Genomic DNA, 12,452 nt, shown 5'->3' with positions numbered 1-12,452 from the left:
TTGCGCTTTACAAAAGCTGTCTATCATTATTTATTATCCAAAGGGAAATTAAACCAAAATATACATGTTGATTTAGTGAATACAAAAATATCAGAATACATCAGCAAAGTGAATTGAAAATCACCATTTTATGAGAACTGTTTAATTTCACGTCCCCTACTGCTATGTTTGATTTCCAATTTATCATAATACTTTGAAACAAAGGATAAAGTAGACTAGTTTCTGATTTCATTTCAAGAGGATATTTATAGCCAGGACAATGGGAGACTTGCGGGGAAGTATCAACATCAGGCATAATTTTCTCCTTTCCTTACATCCGCAGCATACAATAACCTATAAATTTCTGTTCTCCATTTCATCATGAAGAAGAGAAAATACAAATTCCACCATAGCTTTGGTATTACCTGAGCTCTGATGGACCAGAGATCACACTTGATGTACATCTTGTAGTCTGAGTCCAGTTGGATGACAGTGCTCGCATGTAGAGGGTAGTGCTGAATTGGCTGGAACCATGATGTAAAACAACAGATAAATGCATTATAAATAAATAAACAGAATACATTTTTTACAATGTCCACCACACAGAAGCCAAAAGATGACTGTTTAGGGATGCAACACATGAAATTTCATTTCAGCAAACTTTCCAACACTTATGTGCAGAAGCCCCAATGCAATGCAACACCAACACTACACTGAACTAAATTTTGTTTTACATAAGCTGGACATCAGTGGTGGCCAGGGGCCACTAAAAACTGATGTTGGGCCACCAAACTTCCCAAAAGGATATCTTTTGGTGGCCTGATTGGGCAGCTAAAATTCAAACTGAATTTTCATATATCCCTTCATTTGGGGCCATTAAATTTCTTCTTCTTTTTGGCCACCAAAATTTTGGATTTAAAACTTTGAATAGCCCAAACAGGCCACAAGAGATGTAAAAAAAAGTTAGTGTGGAGCCCTTAGAAATAGTACAAGATCCTTAATGCACTGAACTATGTAGATTATTATTATATGCACAACAAATGCATAATGAGCCAACATGCAGTTCCATTTCACCAAGTGCGAGATATTTGGAGTGTATATTGGCTAAAATAGTGTGTGAAAGAGCATGTGCCACTTGTCAGAGTAAATATAAGGAGTATTGATAACACTGAATTGATTTCTGAATTGTTTAACAAGGGATTCCCTGTGCAAAGAATGATGGAAGTTTAGTTCAAGATATTGAACTAAGTACAAATCAGTGAATGTTATGTCACAGTAATTCGACCAATCACAATCTTGTAAATACACGAGTAACTACACTGTACTGATGCAGCACAAGAGTTTACTTTCCTCTGGCTTACACACTTCATCCACAGATGAATTATTCATGTAAAATGCAGGGATTGTATACCTACATTTCATGGCAAATCAGAGAAAAGACATACTGAAATACTGTTGACACAACCAATTCATTATGAAACTTAATCATGTTTGAACAAAAGAGCCTGGATATCTACTGTATTATGTTCTGAATATGAGCACACACGGCAAGAAACAAAACAAATCTCAGAAAAATTATTTACAACAGTATATAGCATTGGCCTAATGCAGGTACACTCTGCATTTACACAAGAAATGTGGGTGCAGTGTCTCACTTCAGGACACGTGACCTAGCTGCATTTGGACTGTGGACCTTCTATAATAAAAGAACTATGTACAATCCACTGGACCATGACACATCCAACACTCTGTGTATTTTTATCCATGTATTCCACTGACCTACAATGTATGCTGAAAGAGTACCAGTCAGCCCATTCCATTTCATGCATTGAACAGTATTATGATTGACATCCACCCAAAACCCTCTCAGTATTCGGAACTACCATTTTCCATGCCTTATTCATCCTCTCTTTTCTTTTAGTGAATCAGGCTGACAACACACCAGACATATTTCACATGAGGCCTGCATTGTGTGCAGTATAAATGGATGAATTAAAGAAACAAATGAATATATCTCACTCTATTAAACTCCGGTGAACACATGATAATACATATCAATATTGTAAGGCTTCTTTAGAAGGGAAGTTTATTAGTGGCAGAAGGGAGTAATGTCAATATTGCATAACACGCCTATGAGCCCCACCAAAAAGGACAGACATTTGACAAATATTCCATGATAAACTGATATTGACCTATCTTTTCCACTTGTCCTTTGCACAACAGTACAGATTAGAATTAATATTCTCTTGGTCCATATTAACATTTCATTACTATCTATTAGTATTAACCTAAACATGATATCAAAAATGGGAGACACATTGTACATGGAACATGTTAATTTGTTACCAAGTGTTGTTGTAGATGGTATGTCAAACACTAAAGACAGCAAGTTCTCGACAAATACTTCAATTGAGAACAAGTTTAGACTTTGCACTATAAATAAGCTGCTGATTATTGATGATTAGCATCTCCCCACAATTAGCCAACTTACCTTACTGGATCCTTGCTCCCTTTGTGGTATCTTGGTGGTATACAGATGGATTTCATTGCCGAGTAATACCACCCACCTCTTCTCATAGCCCTGTGGAAAGAAAGAGGAGAAATGAATGTTAAGATATTAAAGAAAACAAATCATGGCATGTGGAGAAATATTAATATGAGGATTCATTTTTAGTTTGAAATACACTTGGGCTGTCAGTTCTTCTGTTAATCATTACTACATCACCTTTATTTAGCTTACTATCGTTAAACATATGAAAACGCCATGTACTGTACCGTAGACTTTTACGCCACCTTGTAAACTCTACTCAGATTTAGCTCAGATATGCACCCACAAACCCTGTTTTTCTATTTCAACTTGTTGTTGTTTTCTTCATGTGCAGTAAATGTCAAATAGTCATGTTGTCAAAATGTCAAAATGTCAAAATGTTGGCATTTTCCCATGGATTGCGCCTCTGGCAGGGAAGTCTGAATGCATCTCTTACACGATACAGCACGGCAAAGTTACAACAGGTATAAAATAGCCAAAGAAGCTTCACACTACCTGAACTTATTACCCTGAGTTGCAAGATTTGTTCTGGAAGAGGTACACTCATATTTTGACATCTTTTTGCATATCAAAATACTGTATGCTCCAAATATTTTGCAAGGCTTTTATTTTTTCAAATTTTGCAAGTTGGGTGCTATATTCACGAATTTAAAAGCACACGAAAACTTTAACTCCTATCCTGACAAGAATTTGATGTGTATGCATGCACTTCTCTGTTCCGTACTGTACTCCACAATCACAAATCTAACCACTCGCAAAATTGGTGGGCAGTCCCAATCCACGAAAAAATTAAGACTTGATAAATATATGGTGTATACAGTACCAAGTACACATATCACATAATAATTTTGAAGAATTCTGAATAAAATGTTCATTTGATGGCATGATGACTTGCGGCCTGTGACTGTGTAATAGCTTCATGTTGTGTTCTAGGACTTGAAACGTTAGATTCATATCTTCTGTAGAAAGTTTGTAAACAAAAATGCACACACACAAATGAAGTTTCAATGCACTCTGAGGTGAGGACGTATCATAGCTCTGTGGCAAAATAACGTGTGGCGCTTTTCTCTTCCTGAGTGCAGACCCCCTAATTTCATAATCGATCTGTCTATTGAAGACTTTCTTGACTCATATCAGACTGCATGCATTAAAACAGTTGCTTGATTGGGAGCACTGCGGCTTGTCAGAAAAGTATCTTGTGTGGACAAAGTATTTGGAAATGTTTTCTATATATGCAAGGTGATACGCACTTCCTCAATTGCCGGGGCATGTGAAAATCAAAGGTTGAGCAAGTGTTTTGGAACAATGGGAAAAAACCCTTGCCCGAATAGGGCAAGCAAAAAGTTTTGAAGCCACCAAAAACCAACAATGTCAACCATACAGAAGCCCAATGATAATGACTGTTTACGGATGCAACATACACAATTTCATTTCAGCAAGCAATGTGTTTGAGCGGGTGAATCAACATGTGCTGTTATACAGTACATGTAGATTGTGTTTTATCAAGCCCTTGACGTACAAGTGATTTTTTTTATATATCATTTTCTTGTATTTTTGCACTTTCTTTTCGGGACTTGTAAAATTCACGTTCAGGCAAGTGTTCCGCAACAATTTGAAAATCTGCTTGCCCGACCAGGCAAGTACTAAAAAAGAGTTTTAATATACATGTATAGCACCCTGATGGTACAACACTCTGTATGTCCTAAATATCAGTTCTACTTGGTCACTGAATTGGTTAATGACAAATTAGACTTAAACTGCAGACTTACAAAGTGTAATCTTTAGACATAATATTATAAGCAAATTTCTCTTATGATTAGAATACTAGCAATGCCTAAACTAAATAATCTATTAAAGCTCTACTATCATTTTGTTTTTTGTCATCAATGATAACTGACAAAGAACATTAACCAATATTTTAGAACTCCTATGGATAGAGAGGATAATATTTCTATTGATCAAATCTATCAAATGCAGAACTAACTGCAAAGTGACTGAAACATTTACAGCTGTAGATGCATAAGCATTACGTCTGCTTTGCATGCATTAGAATCACAGCACTTTACAGGACTAGATATTACCACTTCGCACCAATGAAATTTTTCTTAAATTGGCCAGTTTGGAAGTCATATAAAACTATTGAATCAAGGCTGCAGAAACATTCATTTGAAATGTACTACTTTTTCAACATGTATGCAGAAAAGAGTGTGGACAATTCAGTACACGATATGTCCAGTTTACTATCAAGAGCAAAATATAGAAAAAAATATATATATTTTCTTTGCATTTACAATTGTACTTTGTGTGGAAGGCAACTTTTATTTAATAGAGACTGATGGCCTAAAAGAATTACACTTGATATATATCAACACTTCCTCAAATTATGAAATAAGAGTTGATAATGATATGGTCAATAGCACAATCAGGGTATGCAATTGTGTAACAGGGCAAAAATGAAAAAACTTGGTGAAAATGCTTTTTTTGTTGTTTGTTGTACATGTAGCTGAGTGTTCAAATTTTCATTTCATGTAAAGAACGAGTCAAAATTTTGCATTAAACTGCGCATATATTAGCATTTAAATTAGGGGTGTCGAATTACATTGAAATGACTAATATATTTGAAAAATTCATTAAAAAAAAGGAGAATGTTTTTTTCATCTGATAATGCTGTTAGATATTCCTGATAAATATCTCTTTCATTCACCACCAGCACATAGCCATGACATATCACAAAATATGAATGAATTTCATATTTTCACTTCTCGAAATGGATGATCAATTTTGTAGGCATTATTTTGAATTCAAATGAAACCACTTTTACATATTTTATCATATTTCACTTTTGCCAAAGAGTGAAGAGGCGAAACTTTCAGGAATAGGTAACAGACATATAGTGGCCATTATTACAAATTTTTATGAAATTAGGGCTGGTACTCTGGAAGATATTATATTTTTCATCAAAAAATTATCTGTACAGTTTGACCTTGAATGTGCGCACAGTGTTTGGATCAATTCTCATATTTGTACACACAGATAGAAGAATGAATGTGAGATTTATGATGACTTGAGTTGATATCCAAGCTGTGACAGTCAAGCAATGACATATTAAGCCAAAATAATATGTTTTTGCTTATGATATCTTTAGAAATTGAACAAGCATTGAAATATGAACACTGAGCACTTATCATATGACCTTCATGCAGTGTAACATGGGCGTGTATCGCACTTATTTATGCTCAGCAATTTGTAAAAATATAAAAAAATAAGTTCCTATTGCTCAAATTTGCTAAAATTTTCACACAATAGATTTCTACATATGTACAATTCATGGTTAAAAAAACACGGATATTCAATAAGGGGAAAAGAGTCTTTAAAGTAGTCAAATTAGGATATACCTCACTGAAAATACTGAAAAACGGCTGCACTTATTTTACTCAGCATTTGAAAATGGTTCAAAACTCAAAACTGGCTGAACATTAATTGGCAAACAGCGCACCATATTGTAGTGTGTCTTCAGTACTTTCAGGAAAAGCAGAAAAATAAGCTGTTTCTCCATGTATAGCTGTACAGCATGGGTTAAAAGGTCACAATGTCACAAAAATAAGCTAGCATTACACTCCTACCAGGTTGGGACTTCAGACCTTATAACTTTCTCCAGCTGAAAGAACCACTGTTTTTTATTGCATGCAAGCAATGCCAGGAAAAAATCCATTAATTTGATACCAAACACATAGGGGTAGACTTAAAATATGGACCTCAAATCTTGATTTTACGTAAGTTGTAAAACGCTTTTTTTGACGCATTACGTGGGTTTTGGGGGACTTTTTGGTAATTAACCTTTAATAATTAACAGTAAATGAGAAGAAATTAGCCATTGTCTTACCACATGTGATAACTGATGTCTTAGCATGCTGCATGTGAATTTTTAAGTCAGTTGGTGCATTCTTTTAGAAGTTACAATTTTTTAAAGTGAGAAAGTCATGATTGCATACCCTGATTGTGCTTATCACCATATACAACTTGCACAACTCAGCAATGAGTTCACTAGAAGCTACAGTGATTAACTTCTATCATGTACATGGGGTGTACATACGTACCTCACCTATGCCTCATGTTTTTGAAATATTTTTGTCCAAGTTCCAACATGATGGAATAGGCAACATTTACACACAGACAATATACACGTACATTGTAGATGGTGGCCATAATACACAGTGCTGTTGACTCGAAGTAATGTACAAGAGAGAGAGAAAAAAAAAGAAAGATAATAAACAAGGGGTTTTCCCTTCACTTTGGCAGTGATTGTGGAACAATCTTCAGGGTCAATATAGGGTGCTTGCTGTGCTCATATCAACCACTCATCCCTGATACGCATGAGATGTAACATAGCGTCTGGAATTTTACTGATAAGTGACAAACAAGCAGGAGATAAATCAACTGATTTCCTTTAAAGTGCAATGCGACATCAACTTTAAATTGACTCTTAAACAAAATGAACAAAATCAAATACACAGAATGAGAGGAAAATTATCAAAATCAGGCATAAAATAAGAGTTCTATATCAATTTTACTACTTGGTATTTAAAGGAGATTCACTGCTTTACTTTGTATCAAACCATGTGTACAGTGTATCTCCCAAACTTTACATTAAAAATATAGGGATCTACATTTATTGGTCTACTCCCACTTCAAATACACACAGAAAATTTACAGCTGGTATTGTTTAGTAATCATTTCCACTTGACTAATTCTGAGTTGTAAAGCATTTTATATGATACCAATATATATGTAGTGCAGTGATATGATTACTGATTAATCATTTCTTCTGTAAATTACTGAAATGCTTTCAAATAAGAAAACAAACAAACTAAGGATTAGTGAGTGACCAGATTTGCTGATCACAATTTTTATGCTTTGGTGTTTCTTCATTGATTCAAACATCAGCATTTTGCAAAGTCAACACAGATGAAAAATTTGGTAAAAGTAAGAAACAATAAAGTTACACAATATCTATGCCACAGAAATTTATCACCTTGGCCTACACTGTATGTGTAAATTTGCAACTCTGAATTTTACCATCTATCTTTCATTGCAGCAATATTCAATAGGTGGAAATGCATTTACATTAAAAAAATTTGCCAAAAATCAAATAAAAAAAAAAACAATCATAGGTACAGTAACAATAGTTACAGGTACTGTACATTGACACCATGTTTGTGTTCTTAAAGTCTTAAACTTTAATGATTAGCATGTAGTTTTAAACTATGATGCACGTCCACACGGCACCTGATCTTAAAGACTGAATTTTTTAGCAAGAGTCTCACTCGAACCAAACATGGTGCTAGCAATAAACCTGATAATGTGCAATGGTACAGCAGTGTACAACACACACTGGAGGTTGACCCGGAAGTTGAACCGAAGTTGAGGGGGAATAGGGTTCACCGAGAGGTCAAACTAACTTTCGAGTTCGTTAATCAGCCTGTCCACACAATGCTACAAGTATATGACGAGTACTGACCCCCCACGGCTCAGGAATAGAGTGTAAACCCTACACTGTATGTCTTGTAGTTCTGATCATTGATTTATCTATAAAAGATTGCTAATTCTAGGTGTGTCTACACAAGGCTTAATTATGAGCCAATCATCAAAGATTCAAACTTCAAGCTAATCTTTAAAAGTTTATAGGAACGTCATGAGAATGTTGATATGCCAAATATTTTGCAAGGAACATTGTATTTATTGTCACAAACTTCGCGAGTCGGGTGCTATTTGCGAATTTAAAAACACACAAAAATATCAACTCTGATCCCGACATAACATGTGACATGCACACATACATTTCTCCTTTCAGTTCAGTACTCCACAATTGCAAATTTAACCACTCATGAAACTGTCAGTAAGTCTCGATTCAAGAAAAATTAGACTCAGTAAATATGGCATATAAATACAATATGCAGCTATACAGCATGTCTGGAGTAAATTATGTTGACTATTGTTCAATGATTCTCTATCTGGTCTGGTATGCAAGCAGACGGCACTTTAATCTCAGACATTTTTAATAATGAGCTAATATGTTACCAGATTAATGACCAATCTGTCACCAGATTTACGATGGCAATCTTTTTTTGCGAAGACACTTCAAAGGTGATCTGTGCATGAATCACACAATCAGCTCAGCTTGTTTACATTTATTTGATGTTTGATTTCAATCTATTCATCAAAGTCAACTATATCAGGAAGTGGAGTTGCATTTTTAAAAGCTCTCGACAACCTATTTCAGGCTCACTTTATTTGACTTACACAATCAGACAATGTGTAAACTACACTATTTAAGTTTTACTAAGAGATTAATATCACACAGAATGGTACAAAGTTTGTTACAATTAGACATACCCATAGAATCTACATGTAAGAAGTTTAAGTTGGATTTTAAAGTTAAGCCTGATGATTATACACTGAATACTGATTGCAATCAGTTGTTCATAGTATGCAATTCATGATGATGGCATAGCCTCATAAACGATAAGTATGATATCATAGCCCATTGTAGCACACACATTTTTTTTTCCCTTTCATGTATAAATACAGTAACAAGTGTATGCACTCTTTGCTTTCCAGTGCTGTGATGACCGATCTACATCGCTAACCCATTGAGGATGGGCTGATTTTGCTACAACAAGCATTTCCCATAGACTACTACCCGAGTTTACTCGGGACTCGTCCTCAATGGGTGGTGGTACAGGTGGTAGTTGCTGGGTTGTTGACCAAAATTTATTTTTATCCTATTTTTTTGTGGACAAATTTACGGGAGTAACTTGATGTGGTTTACATCCTTACCCTGTTAATTCATTTTGAATGTTGCAAACAGCTACCACTGTTTCATTAAATGTTACATGCAATTTTAGCGAAACTTTTAGTCTAGTGCTACCATTAAAAATGAATGTTGCAAACAGCTACCACTGTTTCATTAAAATGTTTCATACAATTTTAGCGAAACTTTAAACTAGTACTACCATTCTGTTTGACTGACTTTACCCCATTTATAACAGTCACTTTGAGCGGCATCTTGCCTCAGAACTTAACATCAATGAATCAAACAGCAGCTGTAGTATTGTATGTACATATCAAACAATCATATCATGCTTTTGGGAGTTCCTGTAATATGCTAACCTAAAATAAATCATGGTCCAAGTCACATCGGTTCAGGAAGAAAAATCACGGACCAACTGTCACTGGTTTGAGCGAGGCCAAACTGTACTTTGTAAACGTGACTCTCGAGAGTTTGACCAGACTATGTCCAACACAAGCCTTGCATTATGAGATATTACAAGAACTGGTACAATTTCACACACCATTCACGCGCCATTCACGTTTCACACTGCAAATAATCCAAAACTATTCAGAAAAAGTAGCAACTATTTTGGAAATGTCACACTTTTTAAAGTTGCACTAATTGCAATTTCAGTTTCACTACATGTATCAAATAGACCAGGGCCCTGTTTTATGAAAAGTTGTAACTGATTTTATATTTGATTTCTATGGTAAGTCTATGGCAGCCTGTGTGGTATTAAGGGAATTTATAATCGATTATATCTTTCGTTAAAACGGGGCCCAGTATGATTATCATGCCTTCACACATTTAAAAAAAAAAAAAAAAAATGTTTTTCTGCGTTGCGATTCAAATCGCAGTGAAAATAATCAAGATATTTTGTGGCTGAGAGAATAGGTCTATGTGAAGCTCTGACCGACTTTGTATGACTGGGGGCAAGGGATAATAATCACTTGAACTTTATTCATTACATATTTCAATGGCTTTCACACCATGTTGTAATGGGTTTGAAATGTTGAGGGGAAACTCATGGCACAAAATCTCAAAGAATTCAATATAGTCACACCACTTGAGGCATTTTATCATGTAATCAGTAAATGTTTTTACAAATCTTTTACTTTTTTTCAAATGTAAAAAAGTTGCTATGTACAGGCTATTTCAGATAGTCTACGTTGTATGGGATATTGTGTCAAATGCAAGTGAGGTACAATTGTACACACCTTTAAAATCCAAGTGCAATAGTTTAAATTTGAGGGGGAATTTACAGAGCAAAGTCACAAAGAATCAAATACACATTGTAGTCATACATACACTGTACCGCTCAAGGCATTGTTTCATTTTTTTTTTCACTTTCATTCAAAGGTTGAAAAAAAATTACTACCAGCAGGCTATTTAGATAATATCATAATGTCAACTTGTGTCAAAAGCAAGTGAGGTACACATGCATCCCTTCAAATCAAGTGTGGTAGTTTAGACGTGTTTAGTTCATGAATTTAAATGAGCCTGTACCATTAAAGCTGTCGTTGTCGATCATACAACGTAATGATATTTCTTGGGTTGTCTTCAGTACGCATTGACAAGATTACGAGGAACTTTGCTGTGATGAAACTCAACTGGTTGACATACTCGCAATAAATTTGTCAGCTTTCGTCTCGGTGCAAAACTGTCGCAAGTCTGTGTTTAACTTTCAGTGCTCACAGAGGAGCTGTCCCCGCAGCACACTTGTAATAGCGTATCCAAGCAGAAATTAATTACATCCTCCGCAAGTTTCCTTAGAGTGTCTGCCAGCAGGAAGTACCAAAGATTGGGCTAATGTCTTAAAGGAAGATGTCAACATCCTGTCTCAATACACTACCCTTCTCTTCTATCCATCTCCTCATTTGTCAATATTATAAAGCGTACATTCACTGCAACCTTGATGATTACACAGGGTGTCCTAAATTAGTCAGTATGCTACATAAATCACTGTATTACCACGTAAAAAACACACCAAGTGACAATATAGAGCGTGTTTCTACTGAGAGCACCTCGCATCACCTCGCATCACCTCGTATTTTACGACCACTCGAGCTGTTTCTACTGAGCGATACAGTACGAGGTGATGCGAGGTGACATGCAAAATGCGGTGAATCCGGAAGTCGCATATTTTCAGGTCACAGTAATCACAAGCCCTGCCTGCGCTACCACTGCCTCTGCCATTTTGTGGTAGGCCACTGAATGTCGTTTAGTCTTTTCGTCCAAAATGCCCCTCACCAACATTTCCTGCCACTTGGTTATTAGAAATTGTTGCAGGTCGAGGGTCCAGTTAATGCTCTCCCGGGGCTCCGACATACTAACGTTAGTATTCCAGCGAAAACGAATTAGGGAATCTACAACTTCGAGACGATACGATTTTATGGGAAAATGAACGCAGTGTAAAATCAGAGCAGAGTATAGTAGAGCCTATAGTATAATAGGCTGTTGGGCACGCAAACAATAGATGATGAAAGCACGCAATTCACATATGTACCACCACCTCATATATTTAGTAGGAGTTGGTACAGTGTACAATGTACAAGGGATGATGCTTGCGAAACTACAGACGCTGTGTAAACACAAGTGTCGGAGTGTGCGATGAACCGATTGAAAAGCGCGGGGCAAAAGCTCCCAGTAATTCGAGACTTGGGTACACCGCAAATTTCACTACCTTGTGTGTTTCTACTGAAAATCGTCCCTCGCATCAACGCGCATTGACCACCTCAAAAGGTGGACGACGGAGCACCTCGCATCACCGCGCATCGGCCATTACCCCATCTGTTTCTACTGAGGAAAAATTCGAGGTGTCACCGCGCATCGCTGCATATCACTGCGAATCACATTACATCATCTCAAATTTTCATCGCTCAGTAGAAACATGCTCATAGAAAACTGACAGCTACAGTATGTACAGCTGTACCATTTAGAAAAATGTTACCGTATTTACTGAGCAAACGCCCCAAAAGACAGGAGCTTCCATAATTGGACAAGTGTGCCTAAAGATTTCTGTCTACGTGCTCTTATATCAAGGCATCACAAACCTATATGTGTACTGTGCATGTGATATTTAAAATGTATATC

At 36.1% G+C, this 12,452-nt stretch overlaps 1 protein-coding gene across 3 annotated transcripts in view; it reads right to left on the bottom strand.

Annotated features, from left to right (window-relative positions):
* The window catches only part of LOC139743524 (uncharacterized), a 79,587-nt gene that overhangs the window by 55,304 nt on the left and 11,831 nt on the right, over positions 1-12,452 (bottom strand). For all 3 annotated transcript variants that reach the window (XM_071654002.1, XM_071654004.1, XM_071654003.1), the window contains exons 2-3: positions 2,471-2,560; positions 405-503 (exon numbers count right to left, since the gene is read on the bottom strand). In XM_071654002.1, the coding sequence (XP_071510103.1) occupies positions 405-503; positions 2,471-2,560 (189 nt within the window). The remainder of the gene's footprint in view (positions 1-404; positions 504-2,470; positions 2,561-12,452) is intronic.

Source organism: Diadema antillarum, unplaced genomic scaffold (genome assembly GCF_040938485.1).
Source record: "Diadema antillarum isolate AM-2024a unplaced genomic scaffold, OU_Dant_1.0 seq00001091_RagTag, whole genome shotgun sequence".
NCBI classification, from domain to species: domain Eukaryota; kingdom Metazoa; phylum Echinodermata; class Echinoidea; order Diadematoida; family Diadematidae; genus Diadema; species Diadema antillarum.
The sequence above is the reverse complement of the archived record's forward strand: the minus strand, read 5'-3'. Positions and strand labels throughout refer to the sequence as shown.